The sequence below is a fragment of the Haemorhous mexicanus genome, chromosome 3 (genome assembly GCF_027477595.1).
Source record: "Haemorhous mexicanus isolate bHaeMex1 chromosome 3, bHaeMex1.pri, whole genome shotgun sequence".
Classification (NCBI taxonomy): domain Eukaryota; kingdom Metazoa; phylum Chordata; class Aves; order Passeriformes; family Fringillidae; genus Haemorhous; species Haemorhous mexicanus.
Window position 1 is genome coordinate 62285340 of NC_082343.1, and position 16469 is coordinate 62301808.

Sequence of the window (16469 nt, forward strand, 5' to 3'; positions counted from 1 at the left end):
AAAAACCTCTGCATATATATATATATATATTTAATGCTTTTTGCCAGATAGGAGGCTGTGGACAGGTGGAGATCAGCCACATCTCGCAGGCAGCAAGTTATAGGACAAAAGGAAATGGCCTCATGTAGCACCAGGGGAGGTTTAGATTGGATATTGGGAAAAAAATTTGTCACTGAAAGGGTATATAGGCATTGAAACAGACTGCTCAGGGAAGTGTGGAATCACCATCCCTGGAAGTGTTCAAAAAATGTGTAGATGTAGATCTTGGGGACATGGTTTGCTGATGGGCTTGGCAGTTGGATTAGATGTTCTTAGAAGTCTTTTCCCACCTTAATTCTGTGCTTCTAAAGTAATACAATTGTATCCATTTTTAAATGTAATACTATTGCATTTTACTGTGTCCAGTTCTGGCAAGAGAGACATGGAGCTCCTGGAGAGGGTCCAGTGGAGGCCTAAGAGGATGACTGCAGGATTGGAGCACATCTCTTATGAGGAAAAGCTGAGGGAGCCTTTTCAGCTTCAAGAAGAGATGACTGAGAGGGGACCTCATCAATGCCTATCAGTATATGAAGGGAGAGTGCCAAGAAGATGGAGCCAGGCTCTTCTCAGTGGTGTCAAGCAATAGGACAAGAGGCAACAGGCACAAACTGATCCTCGGGAAGTTCCAGCTGAACACGAAGAAGAACTTCTTTACTGTGAGGGTAACCAAGCACCAGAACAGATTTTCCAGAAAGATTGTGGAGTCTCCCTCACTGGAGATACTCAAGAACTGTCTGGATACAATCCTGTGCCATGTGCTCTGGGATGACCCTGCTTGATCAGGGAGCTCGGAGCAGATGATCTACAGTGATTCCTTCCAAACCGACCCATTCTGCAAGTGCCGTGATTCTGTGCTCCTGGGTGTCTTTAGATAAACGCATTTTCAGATTGTTCTGTGACTTACTACTGGAATGAATAACTCCACAGTAATTACACCAAAGTGGGGGCAACCATAAATAGGGAGAGTAGCGGCTGGAGATCAGCCCGGCAGAGAGGGATCTCATGATAACGTAAGCGGCCCTTGCCGGAAGAACCAGAACCAGCATTTCGCCAAAATATTCTAAAAAAAGATTCTTCAAAGAATAAATTATTCAAAAACCAAAGAAGCCTAAGCAAATATTTTTGCAAAAAGAAAAACAAAACGAAGTGACTCCCAAGTTTCAAGACGCTGTTGCCTTCCCCCCGTTGCGGGCGGGCTGGGGCGGGCGGCGCAGCCCGGAACGGCCGGGCCGAGCAGCCGCTGCCCGGGGAGCGGGATCCGGCACGGAGCTTCCGGCGGGGCGGGACGAGCAGGGGTGGGCGCCGCCGCCTGCGCCTGACAAAGGGCCCGGCGGGGCCCGGCCGGCCCCATGGCGATCCCCATGGTGCCCATGGAGACGCAGCTGCAGAGCATCTTCGAGGAGGTGGTGGTGAGTCCGTCCCCGCAGCGCCGCCGCTGCCGGGGCCGCTGCCGGGTCCCTGGGGCCCGCAGTGCTCCCTCTGGGGTGGGGCCGTCCTGAAGGAGATGAAAAGCAGGTGCGAGAGATGCTTTTGGTTTTCATGGCGGTAGAGCCCCGCCGCCGTTCCTGGCCGTGTTTGGCGCTGTTCCCGGCGGCGGGGGAGCCGTGAGGGAAGGACCCTTCAGGGCTGCCGTCTGCCCCCGCTGGGCTTCATAGGAAAACTGGGCAGAGTAGGACTGGGCCTGAAACAGTGTGCTTGGCCAATACCGAATTACAGAGCGCTGAGTTTGCTGTAAAATAAACAGTTTAAGGAATTTTGAAGGGGACTAGGAGAAGACGGATATCCCGAGCAGGCGAGCCAGCATAATGGCATGATCAGATTGTGGGAATACACACGCACGATGCTGCAAAACGAAGCACAGTTAGCCCAAAGGCCTCCTCCATTTTCCCTCCGACGTTCCTTCCAACACTTTACCTAGCTTTGCTGCCTACCCATGGATGCATTCGAGGCCCTAGAATTGCTCACAGTACTCGAGGTGTGGCTGCACCAAAGCTGAGTGCAGCAGGATAATCACCTCTTTTGTCTGAATGGTTGAACACAGGGTTAGGTGCATCCCGGGAAGGGGTTTGCCCTCCGGGCTGCCTGGGCTCACACTGAGCTGCTGCTGACCAGCACTCCCAGATCCATTTCTGCAGGGCTGGTCTGCAGCCACTCCTCTCCCAGTTGATACTTGTACCCAGCATTACTCTGTCCCAGGTACAGAATCTGGCATTTGCTGAATTTCATGCCACTGATTCCTCAGTGCTCCAGTCTATCCACATTCTTTTGCAAGACCTCTCATCCCTCAAGAGAGTCAACAGCACCTGTCAGTTTAGTAACATCAGGAGATTTGCTAATGGTGCATTTCCTCCCGCTCCGTTATATAAATATATTGAACTCTAGAACTGAGCCCAAAGGAACACCACTGGTGACCCATCACCAGCCAGATGCAGCCTCCCTAACTGCACCCATTTGAGCTCTGCCCTCCAGTTACTTCTTCACCCAGCACACTGTGAACTTGCTTATCCCATAGTTCAAAAGCTTGTCCAGAAAGATGCTGTGAGGGGTAGTATTAAAAGCATTATCCAGAAGAAGTATTTCCACTGCCTTCTCTTTGTCCTCTCTAGGTGGGTGACCTTGTGATAGAAAGATACTAAATTAGTTAAACAGGACTTTCCCTTTGTGAAGCCAAGTCAGTGCATCATTAATTACACTTGTGTGGAGCACAAATGAGTGAGCTTCTTGGTAGATACAAGACATTCACAGTTGGAAACGCTGGGGTGACAGGAGCTGATCCTGAATGGGAGCCTGACTGACATTTCAGACAAAAAAGCTGATTGAAATGTCTGAAGTGGAAAGAATCTGTAGGTCTCAGAGCAATTGAAAATTATTTTCATGTGATGAATTTCAGCCTAAGTTGGCATTATAAAATGCATGTTGTACTCTCCTTTGTGTAGTAGTGTTTAGTTGCTTGTAGCATATTAGTTGTCTACACATGACTGATTTCTCATTTTGGCATTGCTGTTCAGATTGGTTTTGCATTTTTAACATTGTCATTTGCCTGTGTTGTCACACTACAACATTGTCATTTGCCTGTGTTGTCACACTACCTGTTTTTATGTGCTGTTATTTGCCTAAAATTCATAAGGAACATCAACAAAACAGTTAGTGAGAAAATTTCTCTGTATTTTTGGAGCCATAACTGATAAAATAGCACCTTACCGCTCTCCCTGCTGTTGGTATGGACTTGGTGGACAGCAGCAAACCTTACCTCACTTTCTGTGCAGATCAGATGAGTGTCAGCTTCTGCTTTGCTTCTTGAGTAGCAGTAACAGACAATTCTGGGCCAAATGATGGAAAAGGAACCACCAACAAGTTGATTTTGTTACATGCCTTTATGTTGGTAATGTGACAATGAAAATACATAATGGTCAGTGATAGATCACACCTGAGTATAATACAAAACTCTTAGAAAAGGTAGGAAAGTCTTTAGGATAATATTTTCCAGAACCTATTTGCTGAAGTTTTAGAATACTGATGTAGAAGCCTTTGAGCAAAATGAAGTCGAAAAAGGGGTGGGGAGGAGGAGATAAATCAAGGTCTTACAGGAGATAAACTGAATATTCATTTCTAGGTTTTTTACCTAGTACAAGACCATTACATTATTCTATAAAATTCATAAAGCAAGGGATCTAAATTTGGATAAGAAAGTAATTGTATTTAGTTGATTTGTGTAACTGAGTGTCATGGGACATAAGAGAGGCAAAAACTTAACAGAATTCAAAAATACTAATTTTTCAAATGATGAGAAGAAAGCTGTAATAATACAATCAAACAACTTCTCCAGCTTTGAGAAGTAAATTAATCTCTAGGTGTTTAGAAGACAAAAAAACCCCAAAAAACCCAAACCAACCCAAAACAAAGAAACAAGGCTTAATCTGGATATCTGGATCCACAACTTTTATATGTCTGTATGAAAACAAAGCAATCTCATCTTTGGAATAATGTGATTTAGCAGAAGACACCTATCATTCTCTGGTACAATCCCATAACAATGTGACTTTGTCTTTTGTGCTTCATCCTGGGGCCATGATAATCATACAAACCTTCTAACAGTAGCTCACTTGGGGTTTTTCTCTTACAGAAAACAGAAGTAATTGAAGAAGCTTTTCCTGGGTAAGTGTAATGCTGCTTTATTTTGCAAGGTTTTATATGTAAATGTATTTTTCTACTTGTTTCACTGGGTACTGCTAGTAACTAATGTTCTTGTTTGCATTAGGATGTTTATGGATACTCCTGAAGATGAGAGAACCAAACTGATCAGCTGCCTGGGAGCTTTTAGACAGTTCTGGAGCAGTCTTTCCCAGGTTCACATTTGATTTGTTGCTTACATCTTTGTACTTTATATGCTTTTTTAATATAAAGATACCTTTTCTAGTAGACAAACACTTAAGCTGTAAGGTCTCTGTCCAGTCATTCAGAATTTGGTTTCAGACATGGCATAGTAAGGAATATAGGAAGACTTTGCAAGAAAAAAAAGGTAATTTTGAGATTTGTAAGGTTAAATAGTTGTTCAGCAGAGGTTGGTGTACAGTGCAAATAAAAATAAGCAAATAGAAGTGTAACAGTAAAGAACTATACAATAAAAGGTAGTTTGTTACAGAATTTTTGGTAGATGTGAATAAGTAGGTAAAAGAGAAAAAAATAAGACTGTTAAAAAGTTAGGAAATCACCTTTCAAAAGCTAGATACCTCCAGACACTGTTCTGTAGTTGGAGGCCTATTCATCTTTATTTTCACTGAATTTGATTATAACTGTGAAAGGGAAAAAATAATGTATAACAGTTCTATTTTACTTTAGTCTGTGCTAACTTGTGAAAACCAAAGTTGACTATAGAAATCAGTAGTTAAGCTAGGAGATGCTTCCTCTACTGGACAGCTGACCTCTACTTCTGCTGGACAAGTGAGCATCATCAAAATAAGATCAAAAGACTTGTAGGAAAAACTATAGGTTGGGCAACTGGATCACTTTTACTGATTTGTAGTCCTGTTTTTGTGTTAGGTTCATTTTTTCATAGTAGGGTACTATATGAATTTTATAATTAGTTTCACTACCTGTAAATACATTCTTTCTCCCCTCTGTTGTTTTTTCAGGAGTCCCACGAACAGTGTGTCCAGTGGATCGTAAGATTCATACATAACCAACATAGTCCTAAAAGAATTTCTTTTCTTTATGACTGCCTAGCCATGGCAGTAGAAACTGGACTTTTGCCACCCAGGTGAGCCATGTTGGAGTAATTGATTAGCTACATGGAAGATGTTATATTGGAGGTGTTTTTGCAATGACATTGTACAGTTACTGCTGGGAAACGTGCTTATTATCTGCCATTTGTTCTTGCATTGTCTTCTTCTTCTAGGATGGTGTGTGAATCTCTGATAAACTCTGATACACTTGAGTGGGAAAGGACTCAGCTGTGGGCATTAACATTCAAATTGGTTCGGAAGATTATTGGAGGTGTAGACTACAAGGTATCTTCTCTTTGCAAAGACATGTTATTTGCTACCTTTGTTTTTGTGATTTTATCTAAGAGACATCCAGTTTTTTGAAGTCTGCTTTTATTACAAAAGAAAATTCAGTGAGCACTTTTAATGCTTTTTGAACTTTACCCTAAGAGATAATTTTGTGTTTACAGTGTAACTCTTCATACACTTTTCTGTTACAGTCCCTTTCCTCCATTTTCAGTTACAAGCTAAATAACCCCAGTGCAGTTGCAGAAGTGGTAAACACTGGAAAATAAAAATTATCAAGCATTAAGGCTGGAATTCTGTCATCTGCTTTACCTCTGTTGCTACACAGCAGAAAAGCTCTTGAAAGCTGAGTCCTTGGCATGGTACAGCTCCAACAGAAGGAGTAGGAGACCATGCATGTCTTGCAGAGAATCACCTCACTGCATTGTTGATGATGTTAGAGCAGAAAACAAAATACAACGTTGTGCTCTGGTCAGGCTGCAGAAGGCTTTGTAGGTTGGATGTCTCTGTATGCACATCAAAATACCAACAGTTGATTTCTCTTCTGGAGCATCCTAAGACTGAGACATTCCATAAGGAATTTAATGTAGTTAGTGTTAAATTTTAATGTTATCGGTATTCTCAGTAGCAGCTTGTCTTCTGACACTTAGCAGCAAGAACTAATTTTTCTGTCAAAATATTGGCTGACCATATTGATTGTGTAATCTTTCTGTCAGAAATAAAGAATATCTAGGAACATTAATTTCATGTGCTTTCTTTCAGGGTGTGCGTGATCTGCTGAAAGTCATCCTAGAGAAAATCCTAACAATTCCAAACACTGTGAGCTCAGCTGTTGTACAGCAGCTTTTAGCAGCAAGAGAGGTAACTGTATAGATTTTATGCTGCTGTAGAGGAAGATAGGCCTCATTCTCTTGGTATTAGTGGGTTTCTGATGGTTGGGATAGCTCTGATTGTTGGTATAGTTCAACAGGAAAGTCTTACTCTTTGTGTTCAAATTCTATACTGCAATTGCAGTTTATGCCGTAAACAAAGTGCTTTTGTGGGAGGTTGTAAGTGTTAAAATCCCTAATAAGAGAGTCAGGCCCAATACTTGACTTGTTTAAGATAAGATGTATAGGATATAATAATGATTAATAGTTTTTCCTTAGTGAATAAAAATAGTTATTTTTTTTCTGTACTTCATGGGCAGACATAGAGGCATGATCTTAAGGCTCAAACAGTCTAACTTACGCTTGTACAATTAAAAACAGGTTTGAGAATTATTTAAGTATTGCTATCAGAGTACAACTTAAGAAAAAGTATTTTAATTCTTGTATCTGTTTTAGTGTGCTGTCTCAGACTGTTAGACAGATTACACATTCATTTACCCTATCCAGCATCTTTTACACTGGTGTATTTTTTATTTATAGGTGGTAGCCTACATCTTGGAAAGAAATGCTTGTTTGCTGCCTGCCTACTTTGCAGTTACAGAAATCAGAAAACTGTATCCTGAAGGAAAACTTCCCCACTGGGTAATGATATGATATAAAATAATGTACCCTGGAATTTTGTTGCCCACGGCACCTATATTTTAAAACAAAGTTCATGTGAAAATTTAAAATCTGCTCTACAGTAAGCTCTGTGTTTAGTCACATACTTGAAGATACAGGCTTGATGTGACTGCAGCAGCAGCTCCCTGTGTTCTTGCATGAAACTTATGACATAATTTTGACCTATGGTCTGATGTTCAAAACTTTTGAAGTACTGAGTTGGTGTTGTTGAATACGTTTGGAAATGCAGGTCATGCATACCTGCCACTGTGTGCTTTCTCTATAGCTTCAGGATAAGAAAAATCGCTTTAAATAGTTGACCAGTGTTTTCTATGTTTAGACTGAGTTATGTAGAGATATTTGGGGCTCTGGTGAAGTGAAAATTGTCATCGTTTCAGAAAAATAATGTAATATTGATCCAGTTTTTAATTTTGCATTCTGCTAAAATAACTAGGTCTTTGGAAAAGGATAAAATCCCAACTCCCCTGTATTACTGGGAAAATTGTTACTGTCTTTTGAGAGAAGATTTAAAGTAGATTGTACTAATTTGGGTCATTTTTCTATGTGGAATTGTTATTCAGTGGTAGAGATTTGTTATGAAGAGAAATTATAGTTTAAGTTTCCTTGTTTCTAAGTGTTATGCATTCAAATAACATAGTTTTCATAGGAGACACTTCTTATATAAACTCCTGCTTGAGTGCAGAAGGGGAAGAGTGCTTCCTGCACCTCCTTTCTAATGCCAGAGTTTTCATTTTGTGGTTTTATGTTCCACATGATCCTTCCAACTTTTTGAAATAGGAAGCTAGTTATTTTAGCAGATTTCTGCATATTTTATTAAAATCCATACGTGTATATATTTTTAAGTCTTAAATATTCCTTATCAATGTCTGGAACTTAAACCCTAATTTTTTTCTCCTCTTCTCACCCAGTTACTAGGTAATTTAGTATCAGATTTTGTGGATACCTTCAGACCTACAGCAAGAATAAATTCTATTTGTGGTAAGACAATGACTTAATGAATGACTTTAAAATAAATTAATTTATTTTGGACTATTTTTTTCTTAGAACCTCTTGGGACTTCTATCAGCTAAGCAAAATAATTCAGATCTTATGTTTCATCTAGTACCTCTGCCCTTTTCAGTTTGTTCTCAGATTTGGTTCCTTTCAGTTTTTCTTTTGACAGAGAAAATTCACTGATGAGATTAAAATAATTCTTTGCTACCTGCTGGTAGTGGAAGTTTGCTAGTTATTACATGGTCATATGGTTTGTAACTACAGGTCACTAGTAGAGTAAGGAAATTGTAGGTTTTCTGTGCCCAAGTTAATACATATCCACTGGGGTGTTAGTCTTGGAGTGTTTTGACTTCAGTTTCCATTGGAGCTTTTGTAGCTGCTCAGCCTCTTCTCTGTTGTTGCTGGCTTCTTGGGTGAATGTTTCCTAGTTCAGATGGTACACGTTCTACATTTCTGTGAAAGAAATGCTCATCTTCATTTATTGTTAGAAATCTGACGATCAGAATTTGGCTTTTTTAATGTGATTCCTGCTGCATTTTTCTTCAAAAGATAAAAATGTCTTCTGTTTGCTTTGAGTAGTTTAATAAGAGCTACATTAGTTCTGGGCAAGGTTTATTGTCATGGAGCTTCTTTAGTGCAGAGATTAAAAGTGTAAATTCATCTGTAATGCTTCCAAAGCATTTTGTTTCAGAAACATCAGAAGTATTGAAAGTGTGGCATAGCTTTTATTTATGTAGCTGACAGGGATCACATTTTGTTTTTCCAAGTGTTGTATGTGTAAATAACCTGTATAGATAAAATTGAAGGGAAGAAATAAATATTTATTTACTTCTTGTTTTATCTGATAATAATATGGCCAGTTTGGATAATAGAAGTAATGGAATTTGAGCTGGAGAGAGGTCAAAATTGAGGCACCTAAATTTACATGCTGGTATACAGGTTTGCTTGGGGCTCAGTTCAGATGCTTATGTTTAAGCAACTAAAGTAAAGGCTAGTTGTCTAATCTACACTGACTAACAAGTGTAAATTTAGCCTACCAAACACACTTCATGTGTTCTGGTCTCACTGGGCTATGCTGACTGAATTGACTGGATCTTCATTGACTTTAATTGGAATACACACACTGTCTTCGATCGCTTTACTGAATGCAGTCTTGCCCACAAGGGTCAGTGAAGGGAAATTGAAAGACTAGATGATACTTAGGTTTATAAGGCTATTTTCTTTGTGGAAAGGGTCAGTCTGCCAAAATCAAATCCCAAGCAATGGCAGGGGAACAATATTCTGGTAATATCTAAGGGTACTCATAGATTGATATTTGCAAATACTTTTATTTTTTGGGGTACCCAATGTGAATAAATGGGGACTTTACTGTGTAGATATTTTATTAGTTGAAAGTTGGTTAAAAAAATAAAATCATTTGAAGCAATCCTTGTGGTAGAACCTTTAAACAGTGGAAATTTAAGGAGAGCATAAAAGTGGCCAAGGCCAGTTTTTTCATCAAAACAATTAGGCAATGGGCCATTTTCACTGGTTGAGAATTTATGTTTCATTGCATATAGGTCGCTGCAGTCTCCTTCCTGTGGTAAATAACTCTGGTGCCATGTGTAACTCATGGAAGCTGGATCCTACAACCCTTCGTTTTCCTTTGAAAGGTCTCTTACCATATGATAAGGTATGCCTTATTAAACTTGTTAAACCTGTTATATTCAGTAAAACAAAATTTCTATGTCATTAAAGCAGGGAAAAATTTCAACTGTGAATATCTGTTCCAGTTAGGCTAACTTTGAAGGTGCAGATGTTTTATATTTAAGTGATTTCAAGCTATATACGGAGGACTTGGAAAGTAGTGTTTGGCATAACTGCTGTCCAGATTGTTGAAGAACATGAGACATAATTTAATGTGCCATGTGGGTATGGGGATGTGAGAGAGCAAGTGAGAGCAGAGAATTGATTGGAGAATTGGCTAGATGGAGAAGAATGGGAAATGTCTGCTTTTCTGTGCTCTTCATTGTTCCACTGGAAAGATAATTTACAATTCAAACTTAAAGTTTGCTTATTTAAACTTAAATGTGAAGTAGTGGTGTACTGAAAGAATTTAAAAGATCAGGACAAAAATCCATGTTGTCCTGCATCCCATTCCCCATACCTTAGGTGTCTAAGAATGGAAATATGGTATGTCTAGTGACAGGTATAGTGCTCACAATCTACAGCCATTATAATTTTGTGTGTTCCCTGACACAGGTGTGGTTTCTCTGTATTTAGTAAACCTTCATCTCCCAAATACTCATTTCAGACTCTTATTGAGCCCCTTTAAGCGTTTAGTATCCTCAACATTCATTTGACAAGGAGTGCCACATTTCAGCTTAATGTTGTATGAGCAATCAGCTCCTTCTGTTTTGAACCCAACTTCAGATAACATTTTTATATAAAGTGATTCAGGCTGTGGGAAGATCCAATGAGCAGTTTTTTCATATCTGATTTCTTCACATCAGTCCTGATTTTTATGCATTTTGGTGCATTTCTTCAGTTGTCTTACCTTGTTTCCTTTGAGTTCAAGGCTGTTCCAAGAAATGTACCATCCTTCTATTGGATGAAGAATGTTCTTCGACTCGGAACTCATAAAATCTGCCACTTCTTAAGAACTTAATGATTATCTTCCCATTTCTTTTAGTTACCAGAGAGCAAGATGATTTCCCAGATAATACACACCTGCATAAATTAAACATTCATTCTTACATTATTTATTCGGTTAAACGTAAGCTCAGTATTAAACATAATCTTGAGGCAGTATATGTTTGTATGTGATTGCTTGTTTCTTTTTCAAGGATCTGTTTGAGCCGCAGACTGCTTTGTTGAGATATGTGCTGGAGCAACCGTATTCAAGGGATATGGTCTGCAATATGCTAGGTCTGAATAAGCAGGTACTGTACTGTGCTATAACATGTGATTTAATTCTGCATAGAATCTGCACTATTCTTTTTCTCTTTTCTTTGCTATAGCTAACTAAGCAAAACAGTTTAGGTACAGAGAGTGATTTTTTTTTTTTTATGAGATCATATTAGGTTAATTGGACACTGTTATTCCTATCATTTGTATATTGCTTTACGAATGTTAAATTGAAAAGTAGATATTTAAAATATGATTTTTTTTTGCATTGCTTTTTTTTCCTATAAGGCCAGCCTCAAGTACACCTTTGACAGACAGTAGGAGACTGGTTGTTGTTCGTTGGTTTTTAAAGCATTGTTGTACTCTGTTATATTGGAATGTTATAGTACTAGAATAGTTGGAAGCTGGGTTTGTTTTGTTACATTTTTTCTTTTGAAACTTTAGAATGGGGGGGCTTAGTCTGACTTGGGGATCCTTGAGGCTGGCCTCATAGTCACTGTTTTGTCTTTTCTTTTTTTCTTCCTTTATTTTTGTTCTGTCCTGTCTTGTCCTGCCCATCCTCCAATGCTCTAGACCTTGAACATTGCTCAGGTATGTTCACAACCTTACTGTTGTATTGTGACTAACGATACGCTGGCCGCTTTGTAGCCACTGATTCCAGGTAGAGAATACATGTACAGTCAGGGCTTGAAATTGGCAGGACCATTAGTCAAGGGCAAATTCTCACTACAATTCTCTAGAGATACAAGGGATATAGCATAAAGCTGACAGTCAGTGGTCCTTTGATACTAAAATTTTTTCTTGGAATGGACTGCTACCATTTCCCTTACCAGTCGTAACTTCAACTTTGCTGGAATTTTCAGTTGAGGAGAGATTTTTTAGTTCAAAATTTCTTTCCTTTATCTGGTGGAAAAAGTCCATCCACTGGACTTAATTGTAAAAATATAGGGCTGTAAATACATAATTAAAAAAAAAAAAATTTAACTAGTGAAATTTTCTTATCATTAGGAAGCTTCTGTAAAGATCTTCCCAACAGGCAATTATAATATTCTCCAATCTAGGTGAGAGTAGTGCAGAATATCTCACAAAAAGTAGTTCCTTAAAATTTTGACTACTTGTTTAAATGAATAAACACCTGGGCAAGTCAACAAAGTGGACTTTTGCTTGAAATTTTAAATTATGGGTGTTGTAGTTTATCCCTCATTACACTAATAATTGCCACACCTACTTTAAAAAAGCAGTGTTTAAGATTTATAAAATAGCGTTGCTGTTTGCAATACTATAGTGAAGGTTGTGTCAGTGTTTCCATTTAAGAAACTTTTTTCAGGTTTGTAACTTGACTATAAAATTTACATGATCCTGAAACCTTGTGTACATTTCCCAATGTAATGGAATACACCAATGCATTTTCTGAACTGGGACAATGGTTTTGAATGCACAGATTCCTACATCTTGGTTAACGGTACTCTGTGTTGTATATGATGATCTTTTGTACCTGAGACTTAAAGCAGCTGAAATGTTAAACCTTGGAATTGAGCTGCTAGGTTTACTGTTTAAATGAGTAGTATTTGTGTGTCTTTCTGTGTTTGCATTGAGTTGATAAACAAAATTAATCCTCTATCCATCTTGTGGCTGGTAAATAATACAAGATACAGACAAACTTATGTTGAACCCATTTTATTCTTTTAACTATGGATGGTCTGTCCTTTCATGTAAAAAAATACCATTTATGTTAAAAATGCTGGGTTTTAACTCCTACTTCACCATCCTCTAAAAGCAATTGAAGAAATAAAATGTATTAAATTATATTTTTGAAATTTGTTTGCTAGTATAGGAATTCCTACACAAAGTTTCATCCTGGCATGAACTTTTATGGCCAAGGAACAAACGTGAAGAATGTAGCTTATAAAGGAAATGCTGACAGAACATGAACTATAGCTGTGCTACTACAGTTACACCAGCATAAAGATGTTGAAAATATGTGAGTTGAAAATATGTGAGTTGAAAATACAGATATACAGGTGGGTGGTACAGTGGTATAGAACAGGAAATATGTTCCATTTAAATGTTATTATACTCTGCATAAAACTGTGGAAAACATTAAAATTTTCCTTGTTTTTAGGTACAAATTACCTTTGTGTTACATTTCAATTTGTTATTGTAGCCACCTGACAAAAATAGTAGCATGCTTTTCAGAAATTGTGTAACTATATCAATGTTTTCAGTAAAATGGCTGATATTGTTGTATTTTATTATTAGAGAAATAACTTGCAGAAATTGAACTATAATAGAAGACACTTAGAAATGCAAATAGTGCCAAGTTTGTTTCAGATTAAATACAGAAACACCTCAGCGCAATGATCATTATTTATTTATGATCATTAATTATTTCTGTGGAGTTGCTTGTATGCCCTGTCAACTATTTACACAGATCCAGTTGCAGGATTGGAGCCTTCATTTGAATCTTTTGGCATCACAATCTAGGTATGGTTCAGCCAGATTTGTCCTAGTTCTTGAAGATGAACAACGAAATTTTGTGGTTCAGTCTTAACTAAGCAGATCTGTGTTAGAAAATCATTCACTCAAGCCATCTCTGAGTTGTGTAAAAAATACACAAATGCAGCTGTCCTGTTAACCTTACAGGGAGAAAAATGAAGGTAAAATATTGTATGTTTATAGATTCATGTGTTCCTTTCAGGTTTCTAAGTTTTCTTGTGGGATGAGGTTTTCCAATAACCTTATGAAGTATATGGTTTTAAGTCCAAATGTAATAGTATAGACTTAAAAATGTTTCCTTTGTTGGTGTCTGGGGACTCTGAGTTTTTGCTACTGTGTACTTCTGTGTGGGACAGTACATACTCTTGTATATCTGTTTGAATTGATCTATAGGAAGTAGACATTTAAATTGTATTTTATCCTATATATTATCATGGTTTGCTGTTGAAATCTTAAAGGTCTTTTTGCAACCTAAATGACTCAACAATTGTATGTCAACTTATATTGTCCTGCTAGCTGAGGTGTCAATTTCAATTCTTAGTTATTTTTAAAATATTTTTTTGAACCATATAACAATTTGGTTTTTTTGGAAAATTATTAACAGTTCAGAGTGTCATGGTGCACTGATACCACATTAAGGTTTGGTTTAGGGATCTTATGGTTGTTTCTTAAAATGGAACTAAAGTAATGTCTTAAGGACATGAACTCTCTTTGGAGGTTTTGGTTTATATCTTTACCTTCTCTGTATGTACAGACTTGCATGAAGAATAAAATGCCATTTTTGCTTGCATACTTGCAATTAGGATCTTATTGCAGTCCTCTAATCAATCAAAAACTGTTACTTTGGGGAATATTTGAGAGAGGAGGTAATTTTCAGATGTCTTGTTTCTGTTATGTAAAAATGTTTAATTAGCAGCTATTGAATTAATTATTTGCTCTTTAAATAGTGTATTTGGCTGATCACTTTTTAAACCAGCAGTGATCTTATGTATTCCTTACTCTGCAGGTGAATGTGTAGTTGCATTCTCTGCTAGCTACAAAGCAGGCTACTTAGCATGGGGAAGCTGTTGTAAGCAGAGCTGTTAAGTGAAAGGAATGACATAATGCAATATTTAAAAATTGGCTTTCACTTTTATCTTTAAAATTCTGGTTGATGCTGGGATCTTACTGTCCAATTTTACTGGTGATAATGTGGCAAAGTACTTAGTTTAAGGGGTGTGATTATTTTCTGTAGGTTTCTGGTTTTAAGGGTGTGCATTGAGAACACTCAAGTATATGTTCCTTGCATAAGTATAAAAGTCCTTTTTTTAATGAGGGAAACTTGAGAATGGCTGCCAAAGTTGAGACATTATAGAATCAGGTATAATATAAACAATAATCTTTTAAGGTTTTGTGTCCTCATAGTGTACAGTTTTTGAAAATGGAAATATGGGAGTAGTTCTGTCATGTTTTAACTACTTTAGGCATTTTGAATTGGACTTTTGGAGACACCATTTACTCTTATAGGGATCTTGGCCTCTGTGATTTGGTCTTCTGAATCCATTTCTTAAGTGTAGATATCTACTAAATGTTATTTGTTTAAAATACTGAAAAGTTATCATAGCCATCAGCCAGCCTTACTGACTCATTAAAATATTTTTCTTTAAGGAAATACTTTTATTGCTAGCCATGCCTCTGCCCCACCCTTTGATACCCACCCTGTCTTAACATCCCAAAACAAAAAGGAATTAAAAATTCAAACCCACATTGGAACAACAAGCCACCATCCAACTGAAGCTCTGATTCACTTAAGGAAATAGCACTTAGTCCATTAGAGGGCTGGCCTCAAGAAATTTTAGTGTCAAGTTGTCATGGAAGCAGTTTTTCCCCCTGCTATTTCTTCATGGTTTAATAATATTTTCAATGAAATTATTTATTTTCAGATCTTTAAATGTTATTCTCATAAGAAAGTGGAGAATGTGTTTGTACAACCAAATTGAGAAAATGAGAGTCATGTTTACTTTACGGGAAAAGCACAGTGATCTTGAATGTTACATTTTTTCATACATAATCCAGAACAGCATTTGGAGGTTTTTTGTTGTTTGTGTTTGTTTCAGTTAAAGTGTGCCAAAACATGAATTCCTACTTATTTATGAGGGTAATCAGCTCTCACCTCTAATTTTATTCATCTCAGTTTATACTGAGCTTTTCTTTCACTTATGAGCAATTAATAAAACAAGGGCCCAATCCTGCAAATTCCTGTGCAACACAGTATTTTATTTTCAAGTGTTCCGAAACTATAGATATAAAATCTTTGCAAAAATGTATATTCACTCAAAATACAGAGAAGAAAAATTGCCAGAAAATTAAATTAATGAGGATAGAATGTGACATACTGCTATTTTTCTCGTGGAAAATTGTTTTTAACACAATGAAAGTGTGTTTTTTAGAATAAAAGCTTGAATTCATTTTTTTAATTTCCTGGCTCTTAAACTTTTCCCAGTCTTAGAATTATTCAGAATAGCAAAAATTCCTACTGGAAATTCTGGCTCTCTTTTTAACAGTAATATTTTTCCTGTTGTATTCTTTGAATAGCTTTATTCCAAATTAATGTAACCTAATGTGATTAGGTTTTTGGACATTAACCCAGTGCTTAGCAAACTATTAAATTTCAAGCCCTGTACATAGTTCTGCATGCTGGATTATAAACTAGTCTGTAGTGTTGTCTGTTGCACCCTGCTCTGCTTCATAATTAGTTGCTTTGGGAGGGGGAGAAAAACGAGCCACAAAAGACCCCAAGTGTTCTGAACGGATGGTGCCAATACTGCTCTCTGTAACCTGTACCGTGGTTGGTCTGTGATAATGACATTGCGTACTGGGAGAAAAGGTATCATCGGTGCTTTCTGTCTTAGCTAGAGGTTTGTGTTGAGCATGCTTCAAGAAAGCACAGCTGGAATTGTAGCTTTCTGCAGTTTTGAGCTGGCAAAGAGCATGCAACAGGGGATGCTGTTCACTGTAT

The 16469-nt window shown here is 37.7% G+C and overlaps 1 protein-coding gene across 2 annotated transcripts in view; it reads left to right on the forward strand.

Annotated features, from left to right (window-relative positions):
- Positions 1-1301: 1301 nt before the first annotated feature.
- The window catches only part of MED23 (mediator complex subunit 23), a 37763-nt gene continuing 22595 nt past the window's right edge, over positions 1302-16469 (forward strand). Inside the window, exons 1-11 of one of the 2 annotated variants that reach the window (XM_059842084.1) lie at positions 1302-1448; positions 4163-4194; positions 4298-4385; positions 5172-5296; positions 5435-5546; positions 6309-6407; positions 6956-7057; positions 8005-8074; positions 9649-9761; positions 10915-11010; positions 11549-11566. In XM_059842084.1, coding sequence (XP_059698067.1) covers positions 1389-1448; positions 4163-4194; positions 4298-4385; positions 5172-5296; positions 5435-5546; positions 6309-6407; positions 6956-7057; positions 8005-8074; positions 9649-9761; positions 10915-11010; positions 11549-11566 — 915 coding nt within the window. In that variant the 5' untranslated portion in view covers positions 1302-1388. The remainder of the gene's footprint in view (positions 1449-4162; positions 4195-4297; positions 4386-5171; positions 5297-5434; positions 5547-6308; positions 6408-6955; positions 7058-8004; positions 8075-9648; positions 9762-10914; positions 11011-11548; positions 11567-16469) is intronic. The other variant, XM_059842085.1, reaches the window with a different exon arrangement.